This window comes from Diadema setosum, chromosome 4, assembly GCF_964275005.1.
Source record: "Diadema setosum chromosome 4, eeDiaSeto1, whole genome shotgun sequence".
Classification (NCBI taxonomy): domain Eukaryota; kingdom Metazoa; phylum Echinodermata; class Echinoidea; order Diadematoida; family Diadematidae; genus Diadema; species Diadema setosum.
Genome location: NC_092688.1, coordinates 9,297,185 through 9,312,554, shown reverse-complemented (window position 1 = coordinate 9,312,554; position 15,370 = coordinate 9,297,185). Strand labels below are relative to the sequence as shown.

The window sequence follows — 15,370 nt, the reverse complement described above, 5'->3', positions numbered from 1 at the left end:
TGATAAAGCTCATTAAACAAAGGCCAATCCCTTCAAGAAATATGTGCAAAAGTGTATATCAGAGCTGTATTATGTGAAAGTGTTTAAAACTGTACCCTCCTGGAAAGCCGGTTTTATCACTTTTCCACTTAATTCCTCCAAATAAAACTGATATGGAATAATCTTCGAGTATTATTCTATATTAATAGATATATCAGATTAGTGGCCGGGCACGGCCAGTCGAGTAATTTTCATTTTCATTTCATCATTTTTTGCGCAATTTCTTTTCACGCATCCCCGTATCTTTACCATTATATACCACCTATCTTTTATAAGTAGGGATGGCGAAACGTAATTACCATCACAAAGACATATTTTCGTTAGAAAGTGGCTGATGATTATGCAATGAGACATGAGTCAATTGACTTCCTGTCTGCGCGGCAGATCCAGTTTGCCACATGCTTCAAATACTTTCGAGTGGCGGCATCAAACGTGACTTCAAAGGAAATACGACAGTAAGTGACTCCACTCTCTTGAACCTTCTTGGTGATACCTAAAAAGTGTATACAAATCCACATCCTTGAGTTAAGTCTTTTCTTTTCTTTTGTCGAGTGATTGAGCGCTAATCTTTATAAGTTAATAAGTGCATTATACCGTTAATATGTTGAAGGAGAGACTATACAAAGAAAGGCTGTAGGTAAATGTAATAAAGGTACTATTATGATGTATTCTAAAAGTGAATAAGACCATGTTATGCAATTACAGGAATTCGAGGTATATATAGCCTGTCGTGGCCTTCAATTTGATTATGCAAAACTATACTGACAGAGATGAGCATGCATTCGTAACCGTTTAAAGACTATCGGTCAAATCATTGTAAGGAAATTGATAACAAGCCCCTAGAATCATGTTGGGCTGCGGAAAGGAAAAGGTTTCTTTCTTCTCCTCCTCCGGCCTTCTCCTCCTCCTCGATCCTTCTCCTCGCCTTCCTTTCTTCTTCTCCTTCTTCTTCGATCTTCATCTTCTCCTACTTTTTTAAAAATCTTATTCTTCTCCTTTTTTTCTTCTCCTCCTCATTCTCCTTCTCCTCCTCCTTCTTCATCTTCTCCTCCTTTTTCGATCTTATTCTTCTCTCTTTTTTTTTCTTCTTCTCCTCCTCCTCCTCCTCCTCCTCCTCCTCCTCCTCCACCACCACCACCAGCCTCCTTCGGAACAGTACACACTTCTGCGTTTCTGTTTTTTCCTATGTGTACAATGCGCACGCGAAATGTACATCCACGGCCACACGAGCAGCTTGTCCGACTCACCGACTACAGCTGGCGCCCTCTAAGCGAGCGCGAAATTTGGTATTTTGGATAGCTAGCTAGCTAGCGCGATCCGCCGCATCCGATCGAGCGCGCGGGGAAATATTGACAGAGAAGTTCCGAGAACAGAGCGAAAGAGTGCAATAAAACAACTTGACTTCTGTCTTCACACCTTTCAAAAGACCTACACACCGAGAAAATGGTAAGCCTTGTAAGCTATGGGTATACCATGTATTGATTACTACGGTGACAACAGTCCAACCATGATAACCACAGCTCCACAGGGCACTTGCACTAGCTCTCCGGCGGGGCGCGTCACAGTCCACCGTCCGTCCCCGGCCCACTGTTGGGAGCTATGCGGTGCGTTCGGGCTGGTCGCAGGCACAACTGTAAGACAATTAACCACCAACACAACTTGCAGCTATGGGCCTACATCAGGCCATGTGTACGAGTATTAAAACATTACGATGAATTGTGTGATGTCAATTTATGTATACGCCGTACGATTTCTAGTGTTAGTAGCTAGTAGCGACTTAGCCCGACCAGACCCCCCAGACGCCGTGCGCTAGTGTACACTTGTGTACAGCGATAGGGCTGTGTATTATTAGTAATCATAGTAGGTTCCTAGGCCTACTACAGAGCTTGGAAGTTTGTTCCACTCAGGTATGGATCTCTGGGCAAATGCAAATTTGTCGATGTTGCCCCTGGGGCGGTATGTTTGGAGGCACATGTCGTGATTTTTCCTAGTTTTAGTTGAGTTGAAGTCGTTCATGATTCTGTACACCATGGCATAGTTAGTCTGCTCACAGTACGTCGTGAAGAAAGGCTGGGCCATTTCAACTTTGAATATTAATCATACTGGTCACGCTGCTCGTTCTTCTATAATCAGCTGTGACAAAGCGAGCTGCCTGGCGTTGAATCCTTTCCAGTTTTTGAATGTCCGAGGCCATATGAGGATCCCAGACACTACAGCAATATTCTAAATGGGGTCGTACAAGGGACTTATAAGCTGCCTCCCTGAATGACTGAGGGAAGAACCTTGTGTTGCGCCGGATGAAACCAAGCTGTTGATTAGCTTTCATGGAGATTGCTGAGATATGTGATGACCACTTGAAGTCATTAGATAACGTGACACCAAGATATTTAACAGACTCACACTTTTGCAGAGCAGAGTTATGGATGTAGTACAGGTAGCTGTAATTCATTGTGGATCGAGAGGGGCAAAACCTCACTACGAAACATTTACTGGGGTTGAATGACATCAGCCAGGTGTTTTCCCACTGCTGCAGTGCATCAAGATCTTTCTGTAGCATCCGGGAGTCTGTGCTACTGCTGACTTCCCGGTATAACATGCAGTCATCTGCGAAAAGTCTGGTTGTGGATGAGGTTACTTCAGGCAGGTCATTTATGTAGAGAAGGAAAAGTGTATGGCCCAAAACGGTACCCTGGGGAACACCGGAGGTGACGGAAGAAGCCCTAGATGTGGCACCTTCAATGACTACGGACTGCTGATGGCTGGAGAGAAAGTCTTGTATCCACATGAGGTTTTGGTTCTGGATTCCGTAATGTCTGAGTTTAAGCATAGGGCAAGTCCAAGCTATTTTGCACCAGTAACGCGTGGGACATCACAAGAAGATTTAGCCCTATATTGCACTGTTAAGATTGAAACTTCATATGTTGGGTTGCTTTTGATAGCTAGTAGGTATCTTCATTCAAAACAATAGAAATAATGAGAATCACGCGTTCAGTATTTAATTTATGCAAATTTATTCTCCAGTAACGCGTGGGACCACAAAAATTGTCCTTTTTTTCTTCTTTTACTTTTATCTCAATTATTGTGAAAATACTTGGTATACTATAAAATCATTACAAACATCTTTTCATACAACAATTACTGTACCTGAAACAAAACATTTCAGAAAAAATCATGAAACTGTTTTCTCTCAAGGTCAATTATAGAAAGATAGGTATAGTAACGCGTGGGACAAGTAACGCGTGGGACATTTTTGTCACTATGAATATTGTGATGTGAATTGCACATTTGCTCAGAGAAACTTTAATATGGGGTACTAATTATCTAAATAGATGTATTTCTAATAAATTCTTGCAAATTCAAATGATTTAGACCCACCAAAACAATAGATATAATAAAAAATATGAAATGCCTGTGTTATCCTTTATTTTTTAACATTTGACTTTGAATGTGACCTTGAAAATAGCATGTAATGATCTTTTGTGAATTATTTATCCAAAGTGGAGTTTTTCACCAAATTTCAAGTCAGAATTCAGAAAATTACAAAAAATCCCTCAATAATGTACACATTTCCCATAGAAGACTAAGATTTAGTACACTTCCATTGACTTGTACACAAATCGTCCCACGCGTTACTAAAATGTCCCACGTGTTACTAAATCTAATTGAAAATTGCAAGTATGAGATTTATCAGACTAACTTTTTATCTCTTGGATATGATTAGGTCCATTGTGAATTGGGTCTTTTGAAAGTTTCAGGTCAATTAAATCATTAACTTTTATGCAAATGAGAAATAATGACCTAAAAAAGTAACGCGTGGGACATGCTAATTTTGGCCCATCCCTCATTTGCATATTTAATCAGTTGAGAAACTGAAAATCACAGTCATGATAACTTGTTAGTCAGACTTAAGGTCACCATACTTATTTTCGTAAAATCTTGTAAAAATTAAAAGATATATTTTAAAATGCAGAATTTTTGAATGTCCCACGCGTTACTCTAAATTTTAATTTATGCAGATTAATTAATTTATTGCTGTTTATGCGGAAGGATTTTTACTTTTTCTTCTTGAAATTCATGTATTTTAACTTCTTAGCTTTAAAATGATACCAAGTTTATGTAGATTGACCCATTTTGAATTTTCAGTCTTGTGTGATCAAATAGCTTGGACTTGCCCTATAAGGCGTTTGTGTGGAACCTTGTCAAAGGCCTTTGAGAAATCTAACATGATCATATCAACTTGCTTCTTCTTCCTGTATGAATTGGCGAGATCATGTGATGTGAGTAGCAATTGCGTCTCGCAGGAATGTTTTCTTCTGAATCCTTGCTGACAGGAAGAAAGGATGGAGTAGGTGTTGAGATGTTTCATCACTGAAGAAACAACAATATGTTCTAAGGTTTTACAGGCAATGCTGGTTAAGGAAATGGGTCTGTAATTTTTAGCCTTCGTCCTATCCCCTTTCTTGAAGACCGGAACAACGTGGGCCTTCTTCCAATCCTTGGGCAGCTCGCCCGATTTTAGTGATTGGTTGTAGATGTGGGTGAGAATAGGGCTGACTTCGGTGGCTACCTCTTTCAGAAGGATGGCTGGGATGTTGTCAGGGCCAGTTGATTTACTGGGGTCCAATTCTCTGAGGAGTTTTTTGACACCATTTGCATGAACAACTATTTCCTCCATAGATGGATACTTGGAAGGAAGGATGTTAGGTAAGGGAGTGTCTGGTTCAGAAGTGAAGACTGATTCGAAGTGGGAGCCTAAGATGTCTGCCTTTTCTTGACTAGAGGATTTAGGACATCCCTTGCAAGCAATACCACAACAAAAAAAAGGCACACTAGTACTAGTAGTGTCAGTCAGTGTCACCAACAAGAGCTTAGAAGTTAGAGACAAGAGTGTTAAGACTGCAAAAAACAAGTCGTCATACTGGTACAGTGGTAGTTATTTAGAATCTAATCTGTTAATATTTTGAGCATGTTACAACTTACACTCTAGACTATAGAAGTTTACAGTGTAATCAGTTTTGACATAGATCTATAGGGGAAAGCTATGAAAGGGGGGGGGGCAATTTGAGCCCCCTTTTTTACATTTTTCAAAATATCTTGATTTAAATAAAACATGCTGGAGCATGATAATACCACAGGTATTATAGTAGTAGATAAGGTGAATAATACCATGTAGAAATGGTGTTACCAGCTATTCCGATTTGCATATTAATTGATGTTTAATAACTGCAACAAGGGGCTCATTTTGCCTCATGAAAATGGGGTAAAATGAGCCCCTTTTCAAAACCATGTGTAATTAATCAATTTCTATGCTGTAACAAACTGTAATGAATTTTGCTTTCCTCATAAGTATAAAAGTTATGCTAATAGCTTAATATTCCCCTAATTAATTATCTCATTTAATGTTTATCACATAGCGTACATTTGTATGTGTTTCCGTCATGCTCTATTTCAATAGGTGTTGTCTCACAATGTTGTCTGTTTTGCATGATTTGTTGGCAATAATTGCTTACAAAAAACTGCTGTAACATCTACATGTAAAACTGAGGTCACAGCTGCAACAATCCTGCAAAACAACTTTGGACAGAGATACAATGTAACAACCAATGAACTTGAGTTAATGGATCATGTATCATCAATTTCAATTTGACTTCATTGTCATCCATTTGGGTTTCATTGTCACTTTGGAAGTTCCACTGCCTCATCAGATACATTTGTTTCATCTCTGTCTTCCCTGTGTTGTTGATTCTTTCTGTTCTGCTTTCCTTACAGTCTTCTTTTAACCCCTTCACTCTTTCTTATTCTCACCCAATGTTCCAATGTACCGAATAATGGTACAAATATGTAAGTGCAAGATGCATTATATTATTGTAGGCCAACATAAACACCTGTATTCTGTTTAGATGTGGGCTTGATTACAAGCATTTCTCCTATTCAGGGATATTTCAAGAAACATTCAATTAAAATCATAAATTGTATTGAGATATCTTACTCGATTCATTATTCACAGTACACAGCGCCCATACATAACAGAGGGGGCTCATTTTACCCCACGGGGTACTATTCCATTCACATCCATGCACAAAATCAAAATGATTTTCTCTAGAATTATTTTGTAATTTGCACATATTATGGCTACTTAATACAATCAAAAAAGAACATAAATGATTGAAGCAAAGGGGCAGATAGAGTACCAATCTTTCCAAAGCAGACATGCCACTTTCGAGATGAAATTCCTCAGTGCTATGTGTTTAGCTGCTCCTCCTTGCCATATGAAATAGGATGTAGGTGCATATTATACAGCAACTTGTGGCAGAGATATTGGACTAACATACCACAAAGTAGTAGCCAGTTTGGCCCTGGCACATTAGAGTAGTGAGCAAAATTTCTCAAGGGGGCTCATTTTACCCCAGGGCTCAAATTGCCCCCCTTTCCCCTATGTATGAAATGCTGAAGATGCGGGAAATTTGACATATAGTCTAGGGTCTGGGGGTTCTCTGCTTGTACATGTAGGCAACCCCATACCAGCAGCTGATACAGTAAGTGATATCATCATTAATATACACGTGTACAGCTGTATCTTCTGTCTAGATGGTGGAATATGACCCAGGCCAGGGGTGTTCCATTGTACAGTCGTACACGTGATGTAGACTGTGGGGCATACTCATGAAATAAGTAAACTCCACAATTTTCATGTGACTGAAAGTGGTAAAAGAGACACAAAGCAAAAAACAAAAACAATATGACAAACAGACCATTAAAAACATTGCTGAACCAGTGTAATGTCTGAACTTGAAACATGAAATGGTTTATTTAGATATAAAAGTCAGACCTTTGATTAGTGGAGGGAGTATGATGAGGGAGTATGAGGGAAGATCAATGTATGTTACAAGTAACAGTGATTCATAATTTTTTATGTTTTTGTTGTTCATCTTAATTGTGTAACAGTCTAAAAAACGAGGGTTGAGCCTGGAGGAAAAGAGACAAAGGATGCAGGAAATATTCTTTGAAAAGGTAAGAAATGTTGGCATCATCTGATGCTCCCACTTTAGAGGAACATATGTGACCCTGCATCACAGAACCAACAAAAAGCCATCAGACATGACTGAAAGAGCAGACTCTAATTAAAATGATGTTAATAATTCAATTCAAAAGAAGTCCACTAACCTGTTTAAATATTTAGAAGAAAGCACACCCTCTGGAAAAGTGTGTAATGAGAAAAGAGGCTCTGAAGTCCGGGGCTATTCAATGGCTTAATCTTGCCAAGCCATGCTCTGTGCAATGAATGGGACAAAAAACAGAATGTAAAGCTCCATAGCAGCAACAATGAAGGGATTATCAGATTAAGCTGAAATTAAGAATGCTCTGTTAACACATTCTATCCATGACTGACACTAACTTTCATTGCAGTAGCACCATTTTTTCAAAAGTTATTAGAGTTGAAAATCAAGAATGTGTACAGAATTTGTAATGAAATGATGATACATAGAAAAAAAATTAGAAAAACAGCAAAAAACATAATTTCCCATGTGTTTTATGGACCCATACTTTAGATTATTAGAAGAAGAATTGCTTTCAGAAAATATGAAAAACTCAAGACTGACTACGTTGACCTGTTTCACCTGTTTTGAGTCCTCATGTCAAGTAGGAGCGTGCAACTTTACGTTGGTTTTGTGATGCACAGTCATATATACATGTATATATAAATTATCATTTTTAAGTGGAAATCTCCTTTGATAATTTCATTTTAAGAAGCTTCACTGTGCTTCTATACAAACTGTACCTGCACTTGTGATTGATCAACAGGTGTCATTTTCTATTGAGTGTTTGTTGATCAGCATTATTTGTGGTGCTACTAGTGTCTCTGATCCCTTGTTGATGTTTGGAAATGAATATCAACAAACAGTAATGTGGTTTACCTCTGAGTAACTGAAATGTTTCTAAGTCTGAAAACTGCCAGGATCCGATCTTTTTTAGCTGTGGCTGTAAAATACAATGTAGCATGCTTTGATTAAATTGTTGAACCCAAAATAGTAAGAATGTTGTTGACAAATGATGTGTTCTTCTGAATGAAGTAGTGTGTGATTTATTCTAAACAGAATGGCTATTTTTCTATTCTAGATTTATATTTTTTGTTTGCTTGTTTGTTTTCAAATTACTGAATATTTTCTCGACAATTAGAACAAAGGTTTGACTTCTTTGCATCTCTATATCACTGTGTCCTGAAATCATTTTTTTTTTAAATTCAATGGGCATGACTGCTGGCTTTTATCATCACATCTAATTGGTTTTAAACATCTCTATTCAGTTTTAGGTTTTTTTTTCAGAATTTTAGAAAAATAATTGAAAAAGAATATGACCTGAAGCTGATACATTGTATTTGGGTAGTTAGAAAAGGCATTGATCATCTTTCTGACTCATGTTTGATGCATTTTTTTTTTAATCTGCAGAAAGCTGTGTTCCAACTGAAGGAAATAGAAAAGATTGCTCCAAAGGAAAAAGGCATCAGTAGGTATTATTATACTCTGTTGGTGATGATAAAAGTTATTTCTTGCAGAAATATCCCTTTACTCTGTTGTGCATCTTCAATTAGGTGAAAGTAGTGCAAGTAACAATTTTACTCTGAATTATGAGAGAAAATCTTGCAAGGAAATTGAAACTCTTTCTTTCAAACTGATTAATGATTATGTGTTCCAATAATATAGACTATTCTGCTTTGTTCCATTTGGAGTCAAATTTGTTTGTTGTGACCTCAAAATGCCCTTGCCACCCCTGCTTCAAGCTAAATCTTGCCACAGAATGAAAATGATATCAAGATTTGCATATGAAATTGTTTCAAATATATACAAAATGTCAGATCATCAAAAGTGATGCCCAGTAAAGTCTGGGAATGTATGAAAATTATCTTCTGCCGACACTTCATGTTTTCACAAGATCTGATCTGTAGATAATAGGCAAGGGGAGAAATAAAGTATTCATTGTAAGTGAGACTTTAGTACTAGGTCAAAGTAAAATAAAGTAAAGTTTATAATACATAACTTGAAAATTAATCAATAGAGTATGTCTAAGAATCTTTGGAGGAAATGTACTGAATTTAAACCTGCGTAATAGAAGTTCTTGCAATTTTAATGCCAGTGCATGCTAGTAACATTTTGATAATTCTGAACTCGTAATCCCATCTCTGTAAGACTTCTAGGAATGCCTCACAGAGATTTACATTTGATTTCTCTCAGACTGATTTTTGCTATGAGTACTAATTATTGTTCTGTAATATCATCATTTGATGGTTTATCTTTTTCATTCCAAACTCACAGCTTCTATGGCAGTGAAGGATGTTCTGCAGGGGCTTGTGGATGATGGCTTGATTGACTCAGACAGGATAGGAACCTCCAATTACTTTTGGGCGTTTCCCAGCAAAGCCAGCCAAGTGGTAAAGGAGAAACAGAATTAACATATGATTAACAGACATATTTGGCAGTAGACTAGTGTATGTTACTCAGATCTTCTTATGTACATGGACCAATATATATTTAATCCTATTACAATTTATCTTAATTATTATTATTATTATTATTATTATTATTATTATTATTATTATTATCATTATTATTATTATTATTATTATTATTATTGTTATTATTATTATTATTATTATTATTATCATTATTATTATTATTATTATTATTATTGTTATTATTATTATTATTATTATTATTATTATTATTATTATTATTATTATTATTATTGTTATTATTTATTCGGCAATTCAATATACAATACAAGTTGACATAAAATACAAACAGAAAATCGTATTACATGATGTGAAAATTGTGGTGGTTCCAGGTGCATGCTGCTGGTTGCCATTGGAGGAAATTGTGGAAAAATGAGCAAAGAAAATTGGATTCCATCGGGATTTGAACCCAAGACCTCCGTATTGCTAGCCTGGTGCTCTACCGACTGAGCGATAGAAAGCCTTAGTGCAGTGTTCCTCCCAGAAATCCTATATTCTCAGTGCTTGAATGGTCAGAAACTATAGCAGTAAATATAAAAAAATTTTTTGTATTTACTTGTTTTTGTAAAACTAAACAAATCAAGCCTGAAACCACTTGTTCCACTTGTGAAATTCCATTATGATGTTATGCTGCTTTGTATGACAACAGAAAATCAGAGAAGTAAAACTCGTGAAAATTTTTGGGAAAAAGTTGGATAGTTTTAAAAAGTTCGGAGTTGTACAATTATAGAGAGCAAGACAAATTGGCAACTTATGTTGTGTAGGTGTTGAGCAACTCAACATTTGCTTTTACACAAAATTCTCTACTTTCAAGAACTTTTGCACTGAGGAGAACATACAAACGTGTGTTACTCTCATATACCAAGAACATGTCTGAAGTATTTTCTTTTTCTTTTTCTGGAGAAAAATTGGGAGACACATCAACATGTTTCATCATCTTTAAATAGCAAAGCTTGAAATTGATGAATAATGGTGATACATAGTTTGCAATATTTAATATCCCACTTCTAACTGCAAATTTTGAACGCTGATTGCTTAGGATGGCACATGTGACTTCTATAAATCCTTGCTTACAACCAGATATGTGTTTTGTTTTTAGTATGACCACTACATGTTGATTGTGCATTATTGAAATACTGTATGTGTAGTTTTACAGTTTTTCTGATGTGCATTGCCATTAAATCTGTATTGATGAGTTATGACTCTGAATCTTCTGTATTCTCCTTTATCTCAGAGAAAGAGAAAGATTCAAGATCTGACCAGTCAGCTGGAGGAGAGTGAGAAGAAGAGAAAAATGCTCGAAAAGACTGCAGCCAAGGCTACAGTTGGTAAAGAGGAATCTGTGAGTACAGTAGTTTGTGTAGTTTGTCTATCTTTTTACTTTATGTCCATCAGATAATAATCTTTCTTTGTAATCTCATACCATACTGACATGAAATTTTCCACTACCAGCTTTGTTTGCAAGAGAGAGGAGTTGTCCTGAATTGTGTTTTAGTTTATTTCTCCGTTGAAGACGAGCCCCAAGTAAAATCAACCCGTCCTCAATGGGACATGGTATTTCACATTAAATACTTAATCCATTCCCTGTGACATCATGAAATCCCCCTAGACTTGTGCCTCGGGATCCTGAGGTTCTCTCAGCCACTAGGTTAGTATTTTTTGCAATATTTGCAAGTATTTCCCCCAGAGTGACATATGTTAACTAGATAAGAAAGTAGTGGCCTTCAATTCCATACTTATTTTATGTCAGTGTGAAATATATGTCAAAGACAAACAAATACGAATATTGATACTGCAGATACATATTAGTATATTTTGCAATTTGATCCATTGTTGAATGTCCAATCATATGATTACCATTAAGTTCAAGTTTTTTGAAGAGAGCACCTCTGATGTTGCTTTTCTTGTTGTCAGGATGACCGCACTAAACTACTCGCCACATTGTCAGAAAAGGAAAGCGAAAACAGCAGACTAGATGCCGAGCTAGCCAGGTACAGGGAATGTGACCCGGAAGTTCTTGAAGAGGTCAAACAGCAGACACTGGTAGCCAAGGATGCCTCAAATAGGTGGACAGGTATGATTATGGCTCTTTTCTTTTCCATGGGCCTTTTTGTCCATGTTGATAGTGATCGAGTCAGTAGGTCATGCTATGTGTATTCTGTATTACTCGGGTATTATACCCATATGTGAAAAAAAAGAAAAAAAAGGAGCAACCGAGGCAAAGTGAGAGAAACAGAGAGAGGGAGAGAAAGAAAAAAGAGATTTGGAGGGTGAAAAGGAGCATGTACATGTATAGAAAGAAATGCAGATCAGTAGAGCTACCCTCCCATTCAGTTTGATGCATTATAACAGGCAATCTGGGGTACCACTAATTCTTTATTGCTTTCAACATTCATGCACAACATCCTTGTCAATGATCCACTTGCTGATAACTGCCTTTGATATGCCACATAGAACATCAACAGCAGTCTCCATGACAATATTAGGTTTAACTTCACCTATATCTAGACGAGTAAGTTTGTCTTTCAAGGTCGACAGTCCCAAGTGAGAGACAAATTGTATATTATTTCCATTGCCAAGATTGGGATAAGAGGACATTTGTTGATTTACGTTGCTATATTTCTTGAATATTAACAAACCTGGTGCAGACATAGCCATTTACTAAATGTTATTGTGATGCTTGCTGACTAGGAAGTTATTATATTTTTGCCAGATGAACAACACTTTGTTCAAGGTCTGCATTCAATTTTATGCAAAAGAGATGTATTTGTCACTCAAAATATTGGTTATATTGGTCAAGAGTGTTTTTGTGTGTTTATTACCATATCTGTACCTGTGTTGTCTTCAGATAATGTGTTTTCCATCAAGAGTTGGTGCAAGAAGAAGTTTTCCTTGGAGGAGAAAGTCATCGACAAGCAGTTTGGAATTCCTGAAGACTTTGATTACATTGACTGAAGCACGCCATACTAAAAACAGAAGTGCATGTATCATGTGTTGGGTCAAGACCATTCCTGTAATTTTTTTCTGCAACTCTTGCTCAGCGCACTGATCGAGTCGATGAACTGATTTTCCATGAAAGCAAACAGGCTCACATTGTGCAGATCCATCCATTCACAACACCATCAAATACAGTCAACCTCGCACAAGTCAAAAAATGGCTACTGTAAAACATGATATGTTCGCGGCATGAATTTTTTGCGAATTGGAGCCGACAGCCCTTTTTGCGGCATGAAATTTTCGCGAACTGCCACTGGCATTCAGTGTATATAGTGTAGACAAGAACTTTCGCGTGCATTTTAATTTCGCGAATCTTGGCGCTCGCGAAATTCGTGAAATTAAAACGCACGCGAACATTCCTCGTTTTACAGTAAATCAAAGGAAAAAAACAAACTACAATGTATGTAAGTGTAGTTGTGTAGCAGTACACCCTATGTTAAATGTATTGTGTATTCAAAGTGGAAATTTTCACAACTCAAAGGATTTTTCTGTCCCCTACATGAGGTTGACTGGAGGTACTTGGCTATGTAATTGCTGTCACAGAAGGTTTTTCCTTTTAAATCACAAATTATACAGGATCAGTCTCCATATATTACCCACTTTACATTATTGTTCATCTCTACTTTGTTGTATTCTAGTGACTGTAACCAGGGATCGTCTAATTGATAAGCAAAAAGAAGAGTGAATTTTAAAATTCCAATTTTGTGCACTGTAGCAGCTACATTTAAAGAATTTCCTTACAATTTTGCATAGAGATATACTGTGAGCAAGAGAAGATAGCTGTAGGTTTTAGTGGGGCTTCCCTAAAAGTTATATCTCTTACAGGGTCAAAGGTCATCCTGACTTGACAAGTATTTGTAAAAATACTTATGAATGCAATGACTGAGTTGGTAACCTGTGTTACTATTTCATGCAAACTTGACATAGAGGTTATCTGTATGTGGTAGGTCATGCTAGACAGGGGCTTTGGAATGTTTCTAATGTGTAGGAGGTTCCCTGGCCTATGCTTCATTCCTGTAGACTGGTTTGGTTTTGATTATGTCTATTTCAGTCGTTTTTGTTTTGTTTTTGTTTCTTTGTTTGTTTGTTTGTTTGTTTGGGTTTTTTTTTTGGGGGGGGGGGTTCAGTATGCCAAAGAATAGTTGATTAAGGCACTGATTACACTAATGCACCTGACTCATTGCATAACACATTGAATCATATTTTCTTTTCATTTTGACAGCCCCCACTTATGGCTGACACGTAAGTTACAGTGTTATGAAATTGAATAGGTCTGTACCTTCAGGTGATACTGCCTCCTACTGTTCCAGCCTCCATAGGTTACTCCATTTTTTTTTTTTTTTTGTGTCCTATTACATCCATATTGTAGGAATTCAGTAAAATTTGTCTTAAAGGGGAAGGCTAGTAACTGATCAGTGGGAATCAGTGGAAATGCTGGGAGATGATTGTTCCGATCCTTATGGGATTCATTCAAGAGTTCATTGTATATCTATTGTTGTGTGAAAATGATTTGCTTCAGAATGATCTCATATTCAAGTAATGTGCAGTTTAATGCTTCCAGGTTAGCGTCCCTGGTCAGTGACGGAGCATTAATCTGCACATTACTTGAATATGAGACCGTTCTGAAGCAAATCATTTTCACACAACAATAGATATACAATGTACTCTTGAATGAATCCCATAAGGATTGGAACAATCATCTCCTGGCATTTCCACTGATTCCCACTGATCAGTTACTAGCCTTCCCCTTTAAAGATATACCATGAGGAAATCTACACATCACTTGTTGACCCCAGAAAAATGTCGCAGATGTTTAATTTCTCTTTGATAGATTTTTATGAAAACAGCCAGCCTTCCCCACGTCAAATCCATTGGGAGAGTTTATAATAATTCCCTCAATTTCCATGAACTTTGACTCATGCAAGAGAAGCAGCACGTTAATGTCTTTTTGGTAGATTTTTTTTTTTCTTTGACTTAGCTGATTTTTCAACTTGAAAGAGGTCAACCTACGTAGGTGAGGTTGACTGTAGTTGCATTTCGTAGCACTAGAAATTTCCAGTCTTTAGTACATTTTCCCCATCTTTGATTGCCCTTGATTTATCATAAAACTGCCATAGGTCAGTGTATTGTTGACTTGCTTGATCTGCAGTCTACTCAAGTTAAAGACCTGGTAGCGTATGGGAAAACATGGGTCGTCCCACTGAATCACTCTTCATTCGCTGCCCATCGAGAACATACGTAAAGACCACGAAAAGTGCCCGTCAGTGAATATGTGCATTGAAGCCTACACTGACTGTAACAATCTATGTAGTTAAATCCAGTCCAGATTCTTTGGCTGTGAGTGTACATTGTACTTACCACATACATAGAGATCATATAGATGAAGCTGTACACAATTTATTAATGAGATTCTCAAATACAGTTCGAGTTGTATACATTGTGTCTGAGCCAAGCCACCGTTCCCACTCCGTGGTGTCTCCATTCTACTGGGCCTTAAAAAGCAATGTGATTTTGTGAGGTGAAATGATACACTGACACTGTGTAAAAAGCTCTTTCTGAGAGGTTTGACATGCTGTTTCAAATAAAAAACCTAGTAAATAGGGGCAATGAAATAATCTGTCATGCGCAATGTTTGATGCATGAAGTTTAGGAGAAATATGCTCAAGTCTTTTGATTTTTCTGTATTAAAATTGTACATATTGAGGAAATTAATAAAAACTTTACAGTATACCAGTACACTGTACAATGCACAAACATCTGGCATATTCTGATTTCTTGCGTGTTTTGTTCTTTGATGAAGCAATGGTGAACACATATGAATGAACT

General features: G+C 37.1%; 1 protein-coding gene across 1 annotated transcript; it reads left to right on the top strand.

Annotated features, from left to right (window-relative positions):
• Positions 1 to 1,380: 1,380 nt before the first annotated feature.
• Positions 1,381 to 13,621, top strand: LOC140226842 (meiotic nuclear division protein 1 homolog). Its single transcript, XM_072307271.1, has 7 exons — positions 1,381 to 1,485; positions 6,985 to 7,050; positions 8,487 to 8,544; positions 9,351 to 9,466; positions 10,782 to 10,889; positions 11,462 to 11,621; positions 12,396 to 13,621. The coding sequence occupies exons 1-7, from the start codon at positions 1,483 to 1,485 to the stop codon at positions 12,500 to 12,502; spliced, it is 618 nt and encodes a 205-aa protein (XP_072163372.1). The 5' UTR covers positions 1,381 to 1,482; the 3' UTR covers positions 12,503 to 13,621.
• Positions 13,622 to 15,370: the final 1,749 nt, after the last annotated feature.